This window comes from Podarcis muralis, chromosome Z (genome assembly GCF_964188315.1).
Source record: "Podarcis muralis chromosome Z, rPodMur119.hap1.1, whole genome shotgun sequence".
NCBI classification, from domain to species: domain Eukaryota; kingdom Metazoa; phylum Chordata; class Lepidosauria; order Squamata; family Lacertidae; genus Podarcis; species Podarcis muralis.
Genome location: NC_135673.1, coordinates 46,631,676 through 46,653,351, shown reverse-complemented (window position 1 = coordinate 46,653,351; position 21,676 = coordinate 46,631,676). Strand labels below are relative to the sequence as shown.

The window sequence follows — 21,676 nt, the reverse complement described above, 5'->3', positions numbered from 1 at the left end:
GTGTCGCATGTGCATGATGTCATGCACACATGACATTGGGAGGAGTCCTAGTGCAGAGCCCAGTGTGGCAGGGCTTCCTCTCTTGTGCTCAGGAGGAGTCAGCCACTGAACCGCACTGCATTTGTCGTCCTCTGCCCCCTCAACATTGAGGAGGGCTGGCCCCCTGCCAGCAAATATTGAGGGGTCAAAAACCCCTCCACCCCTAGGAGTTGGTGCACCTGATTAGAGTACAGTGGTACCTCCGGTTGCAAACAGGATCCATTCTGGAGGTCCGACGGCATCCTGAGGAATTTGCAACCAGAGGACCGCTTCTGCGCATGCGTGTGGCATCATTTAGCGCTTCTATGCATGCGTGAGGCGAGTAGAGCACTTCTGCTCATGCGCACAGGGCGAAACCCGGAAAAATACTTCTGAGTTTGCCGTGTTCGCATCCCGAAGTTTACGTATCCAGAGGGATATGTAAGCGGAGGTACACCTGTATGTTCAAACTTGGGGAGGGGTATTGCCCCATTGTGCACCATTTTACCCTTGTTTACATGGAACTGCATTTCCCATATTGCTGCCAACACAGTTTGGAGAGGTCATTTTGGAGCTCCTTACAATCCCTTTGTTAAAACAAGAAACAAAACAAAAAACCCCACCTCTTTGAACAATTTGGTATCATCAGCACATATGCCGCCTCATAGCTCACCCCCAATCCGGGATCATTTACGAAGAAGTTAAAAAGCACAGGTCCCAGTATTGATCCCTAGGGGACTTGGCATTCTACATCCCTCCATTAGGAGAAATGACCATTTATTCCTGCTCTGTGCTTCATTTTGCTTAAGTAGTTACTGATCCATAAGAGGACTTCTCCTCTTATCCCATGACTGCTAAGCTTACTCAGGAGTCTTAGGTGAGGTAGTGTATCAAAAGCTTTTTGAAATTCTGAGGACACAGTGTTGACTGGATCACCTCTATGCGCTTATTGAAGCTATCAAAGAACTCTAAAAGGTTAGTGAGAGTGGTCTGCTTCAGTGCAGTGGATCGTCTATGTTTTTTATGATACTATCGTTAATAATGCATACCTCCAGTTTCCCAGAGCAGATGCTAAATTGGCCACTTCTCTCAGGTGCGGAAGCTGATCTTAAAGACAAGTTACAAAGTTTTGTTAGAAGCTCGGCAAATTCACATCTGAATTCTTAAATAACTCTTGCGTGAATGCCATCTGGACCCAGTGATTTGTCAATTTTAAATTTGTCAATAAGGGTGCATTTCACACTGTGGAGACAGATGCAAAGAGTTCATTCAGCTTCTCTAAAATCTCCTTTTCCTCCTTGAGCACTCTTTCTACTCCGGTGTAATCCGAAGGTCCAACCACCTCTCTAACTGGTCTCCTGCTACTAACGTGTCTAAATAATTTTTATGTTGTAAGTCTTTATATGCTCCTTGAAATCTTTCTTTGCGCCCCTTATTGTCTGTCTCCATTTCTTTTTGCCAAATTCCACATTCCTTTTCTTCTCTCTTGGGCAAGATGTCCATTCTCTGAAGGAAGTCTTCTTACCTCTAATAGCTTCCTTGACTCTGTTCTAGCAGAGATTCTGATATAGTGGTTTCAAGCAGGACCCGAGCACAGCAGCGCTCTCCTCACTTGGGATCCTAGCAACTGGTATTCAGAGGCATACCGCCTATGATGGTAGAGGGAGAACATATAGCTGTTGTGGCAAACAGCCACTGGTAGCTTTCTTCTCCATGGACTTATCTGATCTTGTTTTAAAGCTATCCGATTTGGTGGCCATCACTACCTCTTGTTTGCGGACCGTACCTCCAGGTGCCCCTGGTGCATCAAAACCACCACAACCCTTTCACGTTCATTCTGGGGGTGGGTGAGGATAATTTGTTCCAAACCTCCCTCCGCAATCAGTTTAAAATCTATTGGTTTTAAGTACAGCAGCCTGGCTCTGTCCTGGTTCAAGTGGAGCCCATCTTTTTTGCACAGGCCCATTCATCTGAACACATTGCCCAGTAACTTAACCAATACTAACCTCTCCCCCAGATGCCACCACCTCATCCATGCTTTGAGACTGCATCTCTGTGCCTGTCTAGCTGGTTCTGCATGTGAACACCTGAAGCACTCTGAGAAAGCTACCCTGAAGGTTCTGGCTACCAACCTCCTACCTAGCAGCCTCCTCTAGTGGCCAAAATTGTGGAAACCTTTTGGGAAAAATGTATTTCCAAGGTTTGATGGCTCATAACACCTGATTGGCTCTCTAAACACTCCTGCTCATTGGTTACATTCAAATGAAGGAAAGCTACTGCATATCAACCTAAGCAAGTTGTGCCTCCCTTTTCTGGTTATTTGGCTATAACTTTTGATAGGATACAGAAAATTGAAGAAACCTTGCTGCATTACATTCTTCATTAAATATCTTTCCACTGATATATAATTTTATGGTATTACTCCAAAAAAGTGGTGTTGGTGAGGCATCAAACCTCAGAAATACACTTTCCCCAAAAGGTTTCCACAATTTTGGCCACTAGTGTATACTTTGCTTCCTGGACAGCACAACTAACATTTCCCCAACTCCCTAACATGGACCATGACCACACACTACTCCTGAGCACTATCCACCAGGCTGTTTAGATTACCTATGACATCTACAACTAGGGCAGGCCTGTTAGGTTGCAATCTGCACACCCATCACAAACACAGGCTACCTGTGTCCCTAATGGTGGGCTCCTTCCATTACTAGGAAAGCTCCAGCCTCTGGAGGATAACCCTTGGCATGAGAGGCTAACGACTTGCTCCCCCTCCCCAAAGAATGAGTCCCTGCTAAGGAATAATAACTTCTTCACCTCAGTTGATGCTCTCCTTCACCAAGACACTTGTTCTCCATGGCAGCAAGGAAGTTGTCATACTGTGGGAGCCGGACACAAGCCATCACAACCCTAGAGGCCTCACCCAACAGCCTCTCTGCCTCTCTCAGCTTCTCCAGGTCGGCCACCCTTGGTGGCCTCAGGAGGAACAATCTTATTCCCTGAAGACTAGAAGCTCATTGCACTGAGCACACACACACACGACTTCTGTTCAGCGGACAGGTCACTGTACATGTGACATTCTGTGCAAAATAGATCCCATGCCCCCATTGACTTTCCACCTGCATATATGTTTCTGTAGCTTATTGGGTCGATTTACCTGCAAGCCTGGGATTTGTTAGGACACTTTGAGGAGGAACTGCCTTCACATCTTTGCCCTGCTGTTGCACATAATCAGCTGCTTAACTCACTTGTTACCTTGATGCTTTGTCGCTATACCCTTACTCTTTTGCTTATATGCTTCCGTTTTCACCTTAAAAATGCGATCTTTTGGACCCAAAGAAACCTGAAGCCCCTCTTCTACTTTTTTTATTCTAATCCGTCTCTCCCACTAGCTAGGGCCAGACTGTGGAATGATCTATTAGTAGACTATTTACAAAATGCTTTCAAAACAGGCTCACACTGCACTTTGTAGTCCTGGCAATCAGGCTTGAAAGCACAGCAACACCTGAACCTCTTTGAACCTCTGGTTTTCTTGGAAATTCAAGGAGCAATCCTGGGAGGAGAAGCAGCTTCCCCTGCACTTCTGTGACTTCCCATAACCCTTCAGCTAATATGTGGGTGGGAGTGCACCATAGACCAGCAAAGGAACAACCAGGAGCACATTTTAACCTCCTGATTGTTCCCTTGAAGCCCCAAAGGAAGGCTCCCTACCCCTGGCTCAGCACCTCCTTTCATAGCTACATTGCTCAGATGAAGGATCCAAGCCTGGGGCAACAGTTATATAGGTCCGACCAGCCCCATAATAGGCTTTTCAAGGCACCTGGGCAGGTTGGGCTGGCAAAGCAGTAGTGTGGTCTCCGGCCATTGCAGGGGTTGTTCTGCTTGACCAGGCCAACCTGTTTGGACTACACCTCTGCTGCTCTGAGCAGAATTGCCCTGCCCTTTCCACTCAGTGGGGGCATACTCCTTGGGGGGCATGCAGCGTTTGTTTCTCTGAAAGGTTGCTCACCACCTGGAACCTATAAATTATCGTTACTTATTTATCTTGTTCCATTTCGTTTATCGCAAAGCAGACATTGGCTGGCCACCTGTCATGTATGATGTAGCTGAGATCCCTGCATTGCAGGAGGTTGGAGCAGAGGGCCCTCGGGGGTCCCTTCCAACCCTTATGATTCTATAAAGCGATTAACAATTTTTAAAAATTATAGAAGCATCAATAAAAACATCAACGATAAAAACACAAGCCATTTAAAGTCCAATGCGGTTGCAGACTAGGATACGGGCCTCCACTTAAAAGGCTTGTTGAAAAAAGGAAAGTCTTCAGTAGGGTGCAAAAAAGACAGTCGAGGGGGTCTGGTGCCTGTCTGATATGAAGCAGCCGGGAGATCCAAATGTTAGGTGCCACCAGGCTAAAGTCCCAATTCTTTCATTGTAGCGCATAGACCTCCTGATAGGTTGGCATCGCTGCAGTGTATAATGATTGGGGATATAATCAGCAAGAGTGCATCTTAGGCTGCATTCACATGGCAGCTTACCCTGTTTTACTTATTTTCCCCTAACAGTTAATATCTGCATTGTATTTGAGCTGCCACACGACTTCAAAGCGAGTTCTATAAATATGCTGGAATATAGCGCATGTTTAGTGCCTGATGTCACCCCCAACGAGGCCGTGGCTATTGAACTCCTGTGTGTCCTTTTCTTCCTCCTCGCAGAACCATCAGCACCGGAGGAGCTGCAGCACCTGCCAAAAGGGAGAGGTCGTCGTGGGCACACCGAGGACTCTGAAGACGAACCCGCTGGCTGCCACCTGCCTTGCTCTGCCTTGCTTCTGGACGACGCACCCCCCACCCCCTCTCAGAAAACCTTCCCTCTCTGCCATGGGGGTTCTGTGAGCCCCAAGAATCTGCTTGAGGCCTGGCTTCCAGTGCTACCCTCCCCAGACCATGTGGTGGTCACTCCTCCGAGGCCCACCGCTCCTTTCCCCCTTTCTGCAAGTGACCGAAGTTGCCACCGGCTGGGAGGCCCGCCTGGCGCTGTGGATCCTCAGCTTCGCCTCGGCCGTGGTGCAGATGGAGAGCCAGGCGTACTCTCCCACTGTCAACACGCACTATGGGAAGCTGCGGGGCGTGCGGGTGCCCTTGCCCAGCGAGATCCTGGGGCCCGTGGACCAGTACCTGGGGGTCCCCTATGCAGCGCCCCCCATCGGAGAGAAGCGGTTCATGCCCCCCGAGCCACCCCCCTCCTGGTCGGGGATCCGCAACGCCACACACTTCTCCCCGGTGTGCCCGCAGAACATCCACACAGCCGTCCCCGAGATCATGCTGCCCATCTGGTTCACCTCGAACCTGGACATTGTGGCCACTTACATCCAGGACCCCAATGAGGACTGCCTGTACCTCAACATCTACATCCCCACTGAGGATGGTGAGTCCCCAGCGGGGTTGCCTCCAGGAGACGCGGCGGCTCTCTGTTTCTCGGTGGTTGGTCTCATGCGGTTGCAGCATGCCAGCGTTGACCCCCTTCCCTTCCTGCTCCTCCCTCCCCGGCCGCCCAACGCATGTCTGTCTGTTTGTGGAGATGCTTCTCTCTGCCCACGCTGCTTGCATTGTGCCCTCCTCCTGGCTGACATTTTTTCTCCCTGTTCCCTCTCTCTCTCTCTCTCTCTGCCGCGTACACTCCTTTCTCTCTGTCTCATATGTGCTGTGCCTCTGCCCGTCATGCCCCTCTCCTGCCATGGCATCCTCATCCTCATCACGGCCTCCTCTCTTGTGTTGCAACAACAACAACAAAACAAAAACAAAGAAAACTCTCTGGCTGACTGCAGATCTTCATGGCGAGTGGCTGGTTCCCGGGCACCCAGGTTCGGCCAGGTTCGGCCCTGAGTTTGGTTTGGGGTTCCCTCCTTCCTGTTCTCTTTCTCTCTCTCCCTCCCACCTTTTCTGAGGTTTCATGTGCTCTTATTCTGCAGAGGGCAGGGAGTAGGGACTGTCTCTCTTTTTCTCCCTCTCTTCCCTTTCCTACTTTCTCTCTTTTTCTCTTTCTTGCTGGGACAGCATTGCTTCTGAAACTCCCCAGAAACCAAGGCTGAGTTACAGGACTTCCCTCTCTCTCTGGTGCCACTGTTAGTGACAAGGGGTTGCATGGGGGGGGGGGGCAAGGGGGCCTGGCCCTTTGTGGTGAGGCTGGGTGCCCTTCTGCTTTAACCCTTCCTTTCCAGGGGGTTCTCCTTCTTCCAACCGTAAGTAGCACAGCATGGAAAGGACCTTTTTTCAGCCTCACCACAAGGGGAGGGGAAGCCCAGCCATAGAGACATTGGGGAAGGCAGGGCCGGGGAGGGGGGCTTTGTACAGAGCAGCACTGGGGAGGGCTAGTGACCCCTACCCCCCCCCATGGGTGAGGTGGCAGCTTCCTGCTTAGCGTGCCCTCCCCTCTTCCCCCCCTCCCAGCTCACTTTTTCTTGGCTCCAGAGTTTTTCTCCCAGAGCAGCAGCAACCCCCACCCTGAATTTCCCCCTCTCCTTCCTCCTGCGGTCAGTCCCAAGGGTGGGGGGAGGGAAAGGCTGTGGGTGGAGGGGGGACAGGGTGTGGGTGGTGGGGTACTGGTGGGGTTACAATGAGGCTGGATTGCATGCCTGCGCCGTCCGCTGGAGCCTCCTGTTATTTTGTAGTCTTTTATTCATTTTACAGTAAAACGGATTTCCAAGGAATGCGCCCGAAAACCCAACAAGAAAATATGTAGGAAAGGAGGTAGGTAGCGAGCCGGGGGGGGCGGGGCTGGCAAGAGGGGCGCAGAGAGAGGCAAGAGAGAGGGAGTGAGCGCGAGGGGCGCCTGGCCTGCCCCATCCACAGCAGCGTTCCCCCCTCCTCATTCTCTGGGAGGGAGGGGGAGGGCCCTCCTCTGGAGCTCACAGGGGAGGGGATCTGTCTGTCTTTCTGTCCGTCCATCTTCTGTTGGGAGGGAGGCGGCTCCCTCTTGGAACACCCCACTCTCTCCCTTTGCCCTTCCCACTCTGATCAGGGCTGGTCTTCCTAGTGATGCAAAGCTGCCCTGTAGGTGTGGGCTGCCTGTCATCTGGGGAGGGGAGGGGCCTTCAGATATGGGGGTTCCCTTTGCCCTCCCCACTGGCAGAGCTGTGAGAAACACCCAACAGCATCCGTCTCTGGAAAAACCATGCTGCTTCTTCTCCAGCAGCAGACCAGGGATGTCACGCTTTGGGGGGGGGGGCAGCGTATCAGCAAAGCGGAGAGGGGGCAGGGGTCTGCTTGAAATTTGGCCATACAAAATGGAGTTTGTCCCCCTCCACTGGCATTCCCCCCCCCTGGCCCCGAGCTCTGTATGTTGGGTGTGCGGCTAGGGGGACGTGACTGGCTCTGGTTGACATAGGAACTGCCTTGTTCCCTGTGCCATCTCTGTCCTGGCATTGCATCCTGTGTAGAGCTGCTGCCCCCCCCCAGTTTCTTTGGTGGGCTGTGCTGCCAAACACACCTGGGCACCCAGCCGCAACCCCCTCCCTGCCTTTCCTCTCTTTCACGCGCTCCCCCAAGAGACCCTCCTCTCAACACGCCTCGCTTTGGGGGTGGGTGGGTTTCCTCCTTATCTCCCCTCCTTTCTGCTGTGGCAGAGATGGGTAAGGCAGCATGTGCATCTCCTCTGAGAGGGGGTCCTGACCTGAGCCACGGTGAGCTTGGCCTTCTCTTCCTCAGCTGGTACTTTACAAGGCAAGCTGCCTTTGCTCTCATTCCTCACCCTGCCCTGGTCCTCTTCGGACTCCTCACTTTGCTTCGCCAGCTTCTGCCTGCCCCGGCTATTCAGACCGCATCTCTTTGGGCACCAGGGCTGCTTCTCAAGGGGCCAGCGCTGGCACATTGTCATGGCCACTTCAAAGCTCTGGCTCACCTCCTGAAGCTCCTTGGCCGGGCCTGTTAACTCCAGGTGTGCAGAAGTGGGCAAGGAAAGGCTGGCTGGCAGGGAGGGGAGATCCAGCTCTGCCTGGAGGGGCTCCCAGCACGGGCCTTCAGGGTGATCTCTGGTCTTCCAAGCACTTGCCAAATCGGCATAGATCCACAAAGCCCCAGAATGGCCTGCACACCCTGTTCCCTTCTTCCTTGGCAAGCATTTGGCCCAGCTTTAGCAATGGAGCGGCAGCTTCCAGATGGATAATGTGACAGTAAAAATATTGTCAGGATATATTTCCATTATTCCTCAACTGAGTCCCCGGGGTGTCAATGTGGAAGCCCCACAGCTAATGAAGTTCCCTGGAAATGTCCTCTGCTCATATCCTTCTATGCATGGCAAGAGACCTAAAGCACTTGGGGTGGTGGAAGAGGGGGAAACCACTTGGGAGGTTGTCAAAGTCCCCCAAACTGCATGTAAGTGCACTTCGTTTTTGTGGCAGCGCAATGAACTTGCATGGTGTATCACGAAGGATAGGAGAACAGGTCACATTCCCCAAGGAGGATGTGGTTGTAATGTTCAGCAAAGGAGGAGCAACGGGGGAAGGGAGCATGGGTTAAAGTGGGGAAATGAACATAACATTATACCAGGGTTACATTTGAAGCACTGTGATATCACTTTAAACAGTTATGGCTTCCCACAAAGAATCCTGAGAACTCTAGTTTTCTAAGGGTGCCGAGAGTTGTTGAAAGACCCCTTGCAGAGCCACAGTTCCCAGTACCTTCAACAAACCACAGTTCCTGGGATTCTTTGGGGGAAGCCAGGGCTGTTAAAGTTGTTTAAGAGTTCTTTAAATGTACACTGTGGATGTGAGCGTCTGTGTACTCAGCCTAGGATGGGAACAAGGAGATTGTGCTTGAAGACTTTGAAGAAAAGGTGGGTTTTAAGGCAAGATTTGAAGGAAAAGATGGAGGAGGGAGCAGGTTACTATCCTCAAAGTTTGCCAAGCTTAGGAAACAAACTTTGCAGAAGAACAAGACTTGGCTCCTTCAGGATCCTTGAGTTTACTGAAATATCCGGTACAGCTGTGTCAGTGGAAATACTCCACTGATTTCTCCAGGGGGGGTTGATCTCAGATGGGCCCAGCCAGGTTCCCAAGTCACCTGCACCTGGGGAAATTGGAGGCATAGCCACGAATACTGAGACCCCATTGAAGAAAGGTGTGCCAGCCCTTTGGTACAGCTTCCAGTGTTCCCCTGTGCAGGTGTGTCCACTGTTTCAAGCTGGGCAAGTATTCCCATATTTGCTCAAAGACTCACTGGAATTAGCTTGTAAGAGCTGTTTGACAGTTGCACCCACTCCCTTGGAAGCCAGTGGTCTCTCCTTCATTAGAGGTTTTTAAACAGCGGTTGGATGGCCATCTGTCAGGGATTCTTTGATTCCTCCATTGCAGGGGGCTGGATGAGATAACCCTTGGGGCCCCTTCCAACTCTACAGTTCTTTGGTTCTGTGATTATAGGTCTGTTGAGAGGAAGTCCAATGAGAGAAAGAGATGGGGATTGCTCATCTGCAGAAATGTTAACTTTTCTGTTGACTAATGCTGAAGTAGAATTGCATTGGGGGTTTTGGTGCTGGAAGGGCAGAAACTTGACTGAAGCTAGCAGCCGGAAATGTTATCCATGAGGCCATGTCCCTTGACTGCCACTTTGGAGTCTATGTCCTTCTCTGTTTTACAGGAATAATGTGGCCCTGGGCAGCAGCTTGTGGGGGGCGTGTTTTTGATCAGGACTGCAATGCAGGGAGAAAGTGTTAAACCCTTCATTCCACTGGCAGCAGCCTTTACTGTTCTTCAAGATGAGATCTTGCATGTCTCTTGCCTCTTGTTTAGAAGGCTTTGGTTAAAGCAAGCTGCATGCGTCCTTTGCTGTTAGTCCTTACATCCTGGCTACTCTGTAAAAGTTAACTTGAAACAACAACTTTCAAATTATTTAAGAGACACGCAAGTCTTGCGTATCAGTCTGCAAACTGGAATGAACCCTGATTCTGTGCCATTTCAATGAATTGCTTAGTTTTTGCTCCTGTGTGGTGAGATTTCAAGTTGAGGGCCTCACCATTGTGCACCATTCACAAACAAAGGAACCAAGATGGTCATTTCAAGTAATATAGCCTTTCACACTTCCATTCAAACACAAACACGCATGCTTCTGATTCTGATTGTAAGTAGAGAGATTTGTTATGTTCTAATGACTGGGATCATTTTTACTTGTTCCTCACCCACCCTCTCTGGCTGTGGGGGAGGGAGGCTGCATTCTCCACTTCAGGGAAAGGAACTCACCTAGCCAATGAAGGCAATGAGATGCCCAGGGCTGTCGGGTGGCACCATTCCCCCCCCCCCCGCCCTCTTTCAGGACTGGGCTGGCAAGTACGTAGGAGGGTGAGTACCCTCTGCTGCAAACATGCACTTGCACACACAGAGGGAGTTCAGGGCAGTGGGGTAATGAGCCATTCCTGAGGCCCCAGTCTGGAGCACAATAGGGAGGCATGTCCTTTACAACTCTTGACTGCATTTGCAAATAAAAGGGCTGTTTCTCTGGGCCACGCTTTGTTGCTGAAGATGCCATGGGAAGTTTTTGCCAAGGCCCCTGGTTTTTGTCTACCCTCCTTCACCCCTGCATGCCTGTCTCCTCTGCCTGGTGCAGCTGAAGCTTCATCTCCCATCTCTGCCTGGTTCTCCGTGGTGGTGGCAGCAGCAGCAGCCCCAGCCCATCAGCAGAGACTGGTCCCTGGGTGCATGAGTGTGCCTTTCTATTTCTGCTGCCGGCAGCGGGCCTTGGGAATGATGCAGTGCCATGGCCAGGCCTTCTGGGGTCCCCAAAGGCTGCCATGTCCTGCGTGCAGCAAGCGGGGATGCGGGGAGAGGAGTGGTGGCAGGAACAAGGAGCTACCACCTCCCGTGGATTCCTCTTGTCTCCAAAAGTCTGCTCCTTTTGAGGGGAGAGGGGGGGTGACAACAGGAGGGGAAACGGGTAGATGTTGTGCCCAGACCCGGCAGGATAGAGGTCCCTATAGGAGCGAGCGGAAGGCGGGAGGGACTCTGGTGCTCCTTGATGGGAAATGCAGTCTCTTTCTGCCTTGGTTTCCATGGCAACAGAGCAGGCCTGGAATCTGAACTGCGGCTGCAGACAGGGGAGCTTTGTTCAGTCCAGGCAAGGCTTTGTTCTGGCCCCAGCCTATCTCCTGCCCCCCAGCGTTGCAGGGTCTTTCTTACCTCCCTGCCTCACGCTTTTCTACGCAGATTCCCTTGTGCGGTGGTGCAAGTATTTCAGGTTGCCAACGGCTTTGGCCGGGGTGGGGGGGGGCATTGGGAGCCCATTTGTGTTGCAGCAGACCAGAGAGAGATGGTGGTGCTCAGGGCCACTAGTTTAACTGTAGCCCTTTTTTTCTGCCACTAGCTTGCCTGCAGCCTGGAAAATCAGAATGGTTTGCTGCAAAGTGTGTAGGCAGGTGATCCCCTCTGACCAGGGAATTGTGGCTCAGTCACAGTGACACCTGTGCAGAGTAGAAATGGAGGGGATAAATTCAGTTTAGTTCACATTGTAAAGCAAACCTGTGTACTTCATACTTCCCAAGACGGTATGCAATCCAAAGCACTGCTATCCTCCATATTGAAATGCAGTTCTCCAGCCAAAAGAAAGGTGCACAAGGAAGCAGAAACTAAGGGCAAATCTGCATCAAAATGCATATACAGTATTTCTGGAAATAACATGCAGAAATGTATTGCATTGGGGGAACTGCTTGCAAAATCTTTACATTAGGATAAATGAGGACTCCCCCCCCCCAAAGATTTTTGCAAACTGATGTGGAAATACCAATGCACTGAACATTGCAAAAATGAAAACTTGGAAAAACAAATTGACAAAAGTCACTCATTGCTTCTGTGATATAGGGCTAGGTGGCTGGGGCTGTTAGCCTGTGCTCTTGTGTGGGTGGTTAAGGTCAGGGTTTTCTGTCTTCCAGAGGCAGTGGTGGGGAGCAGCATAATGGGTCCTGCAAGCTGAACTGATAACCTAGTTCTTCTGGGTAAAAATATGCTGGCTTGTCTTTGCTTGTGGCTGCTCCATGAGCCCATGGCTCCCTCTCTGCATATCCTTTGGCTTGCTTGTTTTCCAGCAAGCAATAACTTTTAAGATGAACACAGCCAAGTTTCTGTTCCCAGCTGTCTCCTGACAGCCATGCCAGTGATGGGCCTGCAAGGCAAAGAGCCCTTGGCTGTCTACATTTGGAAAACCAAGCTGGCCTCAGACAAGGGAAACTAGAAAGGTAGTTTGTGCTAGGTGGCTTTCCGGAGTGTGCATTCACAAGGGAAGTGAAAAATAAGGGAATTTTTTTTAAAAAAAAAAAGATGAAAGGGCTACTCATACTAGAACACATGTCTTTGATTCAGCAAGTGGCTCATTTATGCTTTCTGGAGCGCATGAAGAATGCTCAGGCATTAGAGAATAAAAGGCGTCCGTGGTGCCATGCGTGTGAACTTGCTAGGAGCCATCCTGTGATTTGCCAGGCGAAGAAGTAACTTGCTGAACTACCTCTCCGCAGTTCTCCTAAAGTAGCAATCTGCCTGCCTCCTCCACAACACCACCCCGCAAAGTGATGGAAAGTTAAATGAGCCCTTCCTGTGGTGAATATTGTATCTATGCATTGCATGCAGAAAGTCCCAGTCTTTGGCAACTGCAGTAGAAAAGATCAAACAGGTGGACAGGAAAGCCCCCCCCCCCGCCCTCTCTGTGCCTGATACCCTGGAGAGCTGCTGCCAGTCTGAGTAGGTGGTATATTGGGCTTGGTGCATCAACACTCCAAGGAAGCTTCATATGTTCATAGAAGGCTCTACTGCCATGAGCAACCAAGTTGTTGGCCAGATGAGATGGACACAGCCTCTTATCCCCAGGAACCTGGGGAAGATGGGGTGCTTCTCTCTGTCCCTTGCTAGGACTTCCCACTGCCCCACCAGCCTCTGCCACATGCATGTGAGCATGCTCACACCAATGTGCACGCACACACCTCTTCCTCCCCTCCCTCCTTCCCTCCCATGAACACACACTGGAATTGTGCATGTACAGCGTGGTTGGCAATGGGCAAGTGAGGGCCTTCTTGTTCACTGGCACCCATGTGCAAGCAACCGGTGACTTGAGTCTGATCACAAGGCATACACTGATCACATATGCTGCTGCCCATAAATGCACCCAACACTACTGCCTCCCCAGGCAAAGGCAACTGTGGCAGTTCTCTCTCCTTCCCCCACAACTTCTCCTCTGGTCTCTTGAGGGTTGTTGACTTTTCCAAGGGAACTGGTACCTCCCAAAACTCGGGCATCAGTCCTGGAGTCATCCCCGCCCCCCCCTGGGATAAGGAAGGGAACAGGTGGGTACCTGACCTGAAGCCGCAGTGTGGAGGGTCCCCATGGGTTCTATCAACCCCTCTCTTCCCATGCCTTCCTCGGGCCTGACTTCCAGAATCCCCTGCCTGGAAGAGGGCAGGCAGGTGAGCACCCTGAAGGAGATGTCCCTGCTTGCCCTTCTCCCTGTGAGTAGCCTCTTGCCTCACCTGGAAATGGAAGGGAAACTGCTCCAGACAGCCCCTGCCTCTCCCCCCCCCCCAGTGCTGCTTTTGGAGGTCAGAGAGAGTGGGGGGCAAAAAATGCTTTTTAGTGTGGAGCCCAAGCGCTACCCAGGTAACGTGCCACCTTCTCTGCAATCATGCTATTTTTGAATTCTCTTTTTGTTTCTTTTTCTTTTGTTTCTCTTTTTCTTCCTTTTTTGTTTTTCTTCCCTTCCCCCCACCCTCCTCTTCATTTTCTCCCCCCCTTTTTTTTGTTCTGTCTCCTTCATGTTTGGTCCCCCCCAGGCGGCTCCAGCGCTAAGAAACAGGGCGAGGACTTAGCGGATAATGACGGGGATGAAGACGAAGGTATTTGTGTGCGCGCCAGGTGGCTGTGGCTGCATGAACCTGCTCTCTTTCTCTCTTTCTCTCTCACGCTTTCCTTTTCATGCGCGCTCCTCATTTGCTGCCATCCCAGGAAGTCCCCGCTGGTTTTTTCTTTTTGTGTGTGTGTCTTTCTGTCTCCTTGTGCTGAGCAGCTGCATGGGAGGGGCATGGTGGTGATGCTCTCTGAGCCTCGGCCTCCTCTTCCAGGGAGGTGGGCAGGGTGGGCAGGCAGGGGGCAGTGAAGGAGGGAGACGGAAGGGGCACCCAGCTCTGGGCGTGTGGTTGCTTATGGGAGCCTGCTCACTGCCCCCATCCCCAACCCCACCTTGTCTCACTTGGCGATGTGGGTAGCATGGTGAGCTGGGATAAATGTTACATACCAGCTGTCGCCAATCTCCTGTTTGGACAAAAAGGTGTCCCCTTTGGATTTCCTGCTCAGCAGGTCTGGTCTCCCAAAGGCCTGCTGCCTGCTGGCTTGTTGCAGGGAGCATGTATTGTGGTCGCAGGAGAAGGCTCAGGTCTGAAGAACCTCTGTGCACCCTGCAACCAGCAATGCATGTCTCTCACTGCTCTTTCTCTCTGTTTCTCTCTCTCACACTTGACACCTGCCCCCCACCCCCAGGAGGGAGAGTAGCCTTCCACTCAGCTGTGCCTGCCAGCATCTTTTCCCAAAGCAACTATACCTGGAGGGGTGGGGAACAGGATTGAGCCCCTCTGGCGCAAACAGCCTCTCTCATGTTGGTCAGAAGGGGCTGTGCATCTGCCAGGGGCAGGAGGACATTGTCACCTGACTGTTGCAAAAAAAATTGCTGAAAAGAGACTTGTTCTTTTTTGCACCCAGGCAGGCATCCTGAGGACGCACCATCCCGTTGCCAAGAGGGCAGACAAAGCGATCAGGAGATGCAGAATCGGGGGGGGGGATGGGGACAGACCTTCATGTGCCCAAGGTCCAGGTCAAATCACTCTGCAGCAGATGGAATGCTCACACCAACACCCAGGTGTGGAGGATGAAGCTGTCCTTAGGCAGTGGCTATATTTAGGGCAGGTAGCTGCAGTGGATGATGGAGAAGCCAGAGACTGCAGCAGGCCATCCCAGGCCCCCCTCCTGAATTGCAAGATGTGCACCTCTTTGGGGCACTGGCAGATTCATTGCAATGAAGAACTCACTCATGAATTAATTGCGTGTGTGTGCAGCCACCTTTCAACAGCTGAAGCTACTAAACCTGGAACCAACAGTCGCAAGTAGCCATCTGACATTTCCCCAGATGCCGTGCAATAACCACAGAATGGTTGCCAGTCTGGGAGACTGTAGCCAGGGTGGTGCCCTCCAGGTGTTATGCCTGGTCATTGGCTCTGCTGGTTGGGACTGGTGGGAATTTAAGTCCACAGCATCTGGAAGGCTCAAGTTGGATACCATTGCATACCTTGTGGTGTAGTCCTTTGAAAGAGCACATGGTAACTCATGCCTACCACTCACCACTCCTGATCCATAATCAATCAAGGGATAAGCTTGGCTTCCTTGATGGGCACCAAATTTTACAAAACAGCTACCACACTGGGGACACACTGTAAGCCCCATTGTATTGGTTCACTCTTTGGGCACGCTGAAAATGTCAAGAGACGTTCAACCATTTTCTAGATGCCTCTCCCGGCTTTCCCCCCGTATGGGTTCATGATGCTTTGGGGAGCATTATGTGTTTCCTTCTAGGTGGTAACTTCCCAACTGTTTCCACCACCCTTATCAGGGCACTGAGGCATCAGCTGGAGGCTGCGAAGCCACCATAAGACTGTGTCTGTAACCTCCAGACACCAGCAGAATGGAAACCAGGCATGAACAGCATTCTGCATCATGGAAGGTTTCGGAGGTGTTGCAATGATATATTGGAGGCAAGTGGGTGGGCTGGTGGGCATTGAGATCATGCCCACTGTTGACAAGGACCTGTAGCTTCACTTCAGACTGATGAACTCGACCTCCACCCAGCTGTAACCATGTTGGAAGCTGATTATCAGACTTGCCTTTTTTCCCAGCAGGGGGTCAAAATTCTGAGTTCTTCATGAAACACCACTGTGATAAGTCATTTCACCAACCCCATGGAGCAACTTCGCCATCCATGATGGTGGGCAGCTTCTGTGAAAAACAAACAGGGACTGGACTTGGAGAGCCATTCCAGGAGCCAACGCTCTTCTTTCTTCCCCTTTCCTCTCTGCTGCAATGGAGGACTCCATAAACTGAACTTGTTTCAGAGCTCAGAAGGCCAGCAGCTTCCATTTGAGCTTGTTGTGAATTCCTGCTGGAGGTCCATTGCTTGGTGGCACAGCGTCCTCTTTGCCTGGAGAAGGTCCAGGGTTCAATCCTTACCATCTCATGGTGGGTCTGGGAGAAACCCTTGCCTGAAACCTGAGAGCTGCTGCCAGTCAGGGTGGACCAGTGGCCTGGCTCAGAATAAGGCTGTTTCCTGCATTCTCGCAATCTTCCTAGCGGATTCTCAAGGATGCTGCTCCAGGACCAGCCCTCAACCTCAACCTTCAGGCCTCGGTTTGGGTTTTTGGGGCAGGATTTGATGATGAGTCCCCGGATGGAGTGTTGGAAGCTTCCGGAGGTCTGGACCCTTCAGGAGCAATGCTGACGCTTTGTCCTTTTTGTCTTGTTTGCTACCTTTCTGCTTCTGGACTTGACCTGCTTTGGCTGCAAGGCCCCCCCACCCCACCCGCCCAGTCCGTTTGGGCCAAAGTCGTATGCAGGGACCTCTACCATACAAAGACTAAATTAGGCAGTGCACTTCTTTCTAAGTCCCTGTGCTGCTCTCCCCTCCTCTGCCGAGGCTGCTGCCTTGTGGCTGTGCTGAGAACGTCAGCAATAAGCACCTGGATAGAACCACAAGGGTCCTCGCTGAGCTGTTATTTGGGGGGACAGGTGGCTACTGAGAACAGGGCTTCCTTCAGTCAATTGCATCGCCTCTCAATTGGATTTCAAAGAAAGCTCCCCCCACCCCTTCTGTCCATGCCTGGTGTACCCTGCACAATGTAGGCCTCCCTGTTAGGATGCTTTGATCTGTGCATGTTGGAGTGAGGGGTCTGGTGCCCGTGGGTCACCTTGGCAGGTGTAGAGTCCAGCTCCGTGAAGCTGGGTCAGGCACAGCTGTTGTGGATGCAATGGGGCCATGAGAGCAGAATGGGTGGGCTCTTAGGGAGGAGGCGTTCCGAAGCCTCTTCCCAGTACAAAGCTTGCTTGTGATGGATGTGTTGTCTTTAAGGAGCAACACCCACACCGAGAGAGAGAGAGAGAGAGAGAGAGAGAGAGAGGAAAATGGAGGCTGAGCAAGGTGGGATCACTCTGATGCAAGCCCTTTCTGGCAGCATCTGTGGAAAGGGCTGGTTCCCTGGCAGAGCGAAGAGGCTGTGTTTGCTTTCTGTCCTCTCCCTCTGGCCCTGAGACCTTATTGGCCCCAATCATCCCACCTTTCAAATCACCCTCTTATCACACAAATCTGGGGGGAGGGAGCGGGCTGCCCATTTCCCTTCCTGGCTCCCCATGCCCCCTCCCAGGGGAGGCAACGCAAACCACAATGGTTTATTCACAAGGTGGAACGCTGGTCCTGCGCCAGCCACCCCTGGCCCTATTCCATCCTGGGTCTGGCTTTGGAAGTGCAGCATTTTGAGACTCAACCGAGCTGTGCGTCCTGCCAAGTCCTCAGGGTTTCCTCATGCTGGCTGCCTTGCTGGAAAAGTCATTGGTCTGAGCATCAGCCCGGGGTCTCTCTGGATGCAGGTGGGTGGGCTGGGCCTCTTTCCCCACACCCCTGTGCCAGGAGCTGCCCCCCCCATTGGCTCAATGAGGCTGGAGGTGAGGAGGTGGTTCTGTCGGACTCCTGTCTCTAGCTTCTCCCCCTTGCAGACATCCGAGACAGTGGGGCCAAGCCGGTGATGGTGTACATCCATGGCGGCTCATACATGGAAGGCACAGGCAACATGATTGACGGCAGCGTGCTGGCCAGCTACGGCAATGTCATCGTCATCACCCTCAACTACCGTGTGGGAGTGCTGGGTATGGATCCAATGGGCCCGCTTCACAGGGGGGCAGAGGTGCTGTGGGGGGCAGGGGGGAAAGAGGTGCTGCAGTAGGCCATGAGCATCTAGATGGGCAGAGATGCTTCGACCTGTGCCTTCAAGACCAGAGTGGGTCAGAATCTGGGTGACCCAACTTCCCTGCTGGGCCAAAGGCATGCTGGTTTCCTTGTGGCTTCTCTTGACACGTGATAGCCACATTAGTGGATGGCCACAACCGCAGCCATTCAGCAAGTTGTCCTTGCCTATCTCCATCACATCCTTGTAGGCTCCTTTCCATGTTGGGAGCAAACTTTGCAAGGATGAGGAAGGGAGTGTCCTGTTCTGCTCTGCATGGAGCTGGTGCCTGGATACAAGCAAGACTGTTCAAACCCGCCTTCTTCTCAGTAGCCACCCCTTCCCCCCAAATGCTATGCTTCATGCTGACCCCCACCACCCCAGGACCTGGCCTGGTGAATTGAACTGAACCTTTTATCGCTTAGAGCCTTAGCTCTATCGCAGTCCGATACCCACAGAAATATGGTCAATTTTAACACATTGCACCAGGAACATTCCATCAGATGATATGCATAAGGAAAAGAAGGGGGGAATTAAAATAAGACTTCCTCTCCAGAACAAAAGGGACATCATATAAATTAGTGCATGATGGAGCAAAAGAACATCCCACCCGCCCTTCTAGGTTGGTTTGTTTCTAATGTCTTGCCCTTAATTTTCTAGCAGCCAGAGCATTTTGCAACCTCGATACTAATAAATACACCATCACCTCCTGGCAGTGTACATATCTGTGAAGGGTGGGAAGGGCATGTCTGACCAGGTGTTTATTCCAAATGTTTGAGGGGCGCAGACATTGCCCCAATGATGTTTCCTTGGCAGGGGACCCTCTTGCCTTCTTCCACCCCTGCCCAACTGCTCCACCTACGTGCCAAAGGCATGTTGAGAAGGTGTGGTGGAGGAAGGTCCCCTGCCCCATACCTGCTGTCTAGCTGGCGTGGGGGCATTTCTCCATGGGCAACGTGTCTCCAGCACAGACCCTCCATTTCTCTCCAAGCTAGAAGCTGTGGCAGTGGCCGCCGGCTGTGCAGAAGGGCGTTAGGTCCCTTGCTTGGGAATTCTTTCTCATTTACACATCCTGACACAGCACAGAGCAAATATTGATCTGCGGTTAAATATTGAATAAACGTGTTTACTCACCTCCTCCCTCCTGCGGGGCCTGGCAAGCGCCGCTAATGAGCTGCACCAGAGGGAGTATTCTGTGTCCCCATCGCTGGGGTGCAGCCAAGCCTCCTCTGGAAATGGACTGGCAATGGCTGATCGCTAAAGGGGCAACATTGCTAGACCTTTTGGGGGACCTGAGGCGGCTTCCACGTTCCATTGCATTCTGAATATGGGCCTTCCCTTTTCCCGAAGGGAGTCTTGCTCACTGTACCCTGGAGCTCAGTCTGCCCTACAAAAAAGCAAACAAGCCACCCTCCCTAACAAGTCCCTACCCGAGGACCTGTTTCTTCTGCACCGGAAGACAGAGGGACCGTGGCCACTGTTCATGGCAACTGCATCTCTGATTTTGTGGGTGCCTGTGTGGTAATCTGGGGCACTGTCTGGAAATAAGATACATTTGCTACTTTAAAAGAAGATTTTAGTAAGTTGCCAGCCCTTTTAAGCAGGAGCACTAGGGTCAACTTGTGCATTTTGCATCCCTAGCAAATTAATGTTTGTTAGAGACATTTGCTCTTAAGATATATATCACATACAATAAATAAATAAAAACAAGTATCACACAGCATTCATAACTACATGGGGAGGAAAGGCCTGGGCCAGAAACCAAAGGAAATATCCACCATAAAATCAGGGGAGAAGAACAAACCCCACCTAGCTCATTATGATTCATCGGGGTGTGGGTGTGTATGTATATTTTATATATATATATATATATATATATATATATATATTCTATAAAATTCCCCCAACAGGCTAGCTGCTTTGTTCAGTGCGCCAAAGTACGGAAAGGCTCTGACCTAGTTAAGGCCTGGAGGCCTCAGATTCCCTCAGCAGGCCCAAGATGGCAGAGGGGGCCTGGGTCAGCTGTGAGGGAATAGAGGACAAGTCTTGACCCCAGACAAGGGTCTTGTTTCCCTGCTGCTAGCTGCCCCCTCTCACAGAGGCTGACTTGCTTTGACCCAGCACCCACACAAACACGAACCATCACTTCTCCCAAAATACGGTGGCTCGTTCCTGAGGCAAGCCCTCCAAAATGGCCATATGCCACAGGCAGATACCAAAAGAGCCACAGCCGCATGCAGAGCAGACTGCGCCCATTTGTTCTTCTTGGCTGTGTATGCACCGTACATTTAAAGCACATTAACTCCTCCACCACCCAAAGGAATCCCAGTAACTCTACAGTTTGTTACGCATGCTGAGAATGGCAGTTCTGTGGGGGTAAATGATTCTTTGGGCCAGTGTGAGGAGGTGCGCTTCAAATGCACGGTGTGAGGGATCTCCGCAATATTGAGAGGGGATGGAGGGAAGGGGTCAGTCGCAGCTGAGAAACTGGGACCCATGGCAGTGGCCTTTGCCCTTTGCAGTGCGTAGCATGAGGGGCGAGGGCAGGCGAGAATTGCCTTGGGGCCAGTGCTGCCCATTTTACTGCTGTCATCTTGCCTGCAGGATTCCTGAGCACCGGGGACCAGGCTGCCAAGGGCAACTATGGGTTGCTGGACCAGATCCAGGCTCTGCGTTGGATCAGCGAAAACATCGCCTTCTTTGGCGGCGACCCCTTGCGCATCACTGTCTTCGGTTCGGGCATTGGTGCCTCCTGCGTCAGCCTGCTCACGCTGTCGCACCACTCCGAGGGTAAGAGACCGGCGCCATTCCAGCACCCAGTTCTGCGTTTGCCAAGTAGGTGGAGAAGGGTTTGGAAGGATTTAAGGCACTTGACTTCCACCCAAACCCAAGGAATCCTGGGAATTGTAGTTTGTCGGAGGTGCTGGGAACCGTAGCTCTGTGAGGGGTAAGCTGCAGCTCCCAGGATTCTTTGTGCACCTCCCATTGATGCATTACCTCCTCTTGGAATGGCAGGTTCCAGGGTTTTTAACCGGTATGTGTATGCCTCTTTGCTCTTCTTAAAGTAATTCTGAATTAACGCTCACATAATCTTGACTGCAAAGATATACCATAGGCGTCGGCACATCAGGCTCTACTTGTAGAGGTTTGGGCGATTTGCAAGGATTTCTGACTCCTAATTGTTCTAACAATATCAGTCACAAATTAGTGCCCTCCACTCAAAATGAGACTGTCAAAGAGACCTTGGGGTAAATAGGGGGGGGGGGGAAATTGCGTGGAAATTTGTAATGTTCTGTTGAAAGCCGCCCAGAGTGGCGGGGGAAACCCAGCCAGATGGGCGGGGTAGAAATAATAATAATAATAATAATAATAATAATAATAATAATAATAATAATAATAATAAATTGTTGTTATTGTTATTATTGTTGTTGTTGTTGTTAATACAGTGGCCTTTGCTCAGTCCTGGTGTTCAGAACCAAACCCCGTTTTTAACCCAGCAAGTGCTGAGAGGCACCAAGCCCTTAAGTGTGTGGCTCTTGTGCCTTGGTCCAGATCTTGGAGATCTAAGTAAAATGCAAAGTAGATTCAGGAAAGAAGGAGTGGCTCATGGTAACAAAGGCTTCTGGAAGTGTCGGCACTGAGGGATCAGGAAGTGCCTAAG

General features: G+C 51.4%; 1 protein-coding gene across 14 annotated transcripts in view; it reads left to right on the top strand.

Moving 5' to 3' along the window:
• Nucleotides 1–21,676, top strand: part of NLGN3 (neuroligin 3) — a 64,953-nt gene that overhangs the window by 28,620 nt on the left and 14,657 nt on the right. For 3 of the 14 annotated variants that reach the window (XM_028715638.2, XM_028715637.2, XM_028715647.2), the window contains exons 2-6: nt 4,731–5,442; nt 6,705–6,764; nt 13,813–13,875; nt 17,789–17,938; nt 20,620–20,805. In XM_028715638.2, the coding sequence (XP_028571471.1) occupies nt 4,962–5,442; nt 6,705–6,764; nt 13,813–13,875; nt 17,789–17,938; nt 20,620–20,805 (940 nt within the window). In that variant the 5' untranslated portion in view covers nt 4,731–4,961. Of the gene's footprint in view, nt 1–4,730; nt 5,443–5,820; nt 5,879–6,704; nt 6,765–13,812; nt 13,876–17,788; nt 17,939–20,619; nt 20,806–21,676 lie in introns of those variants that run through there. The other 11 variants (XM_028715650.2, XM_028715652.2, XM_028715643.2 and 8 more) reach the window with 11 other exon arrangements.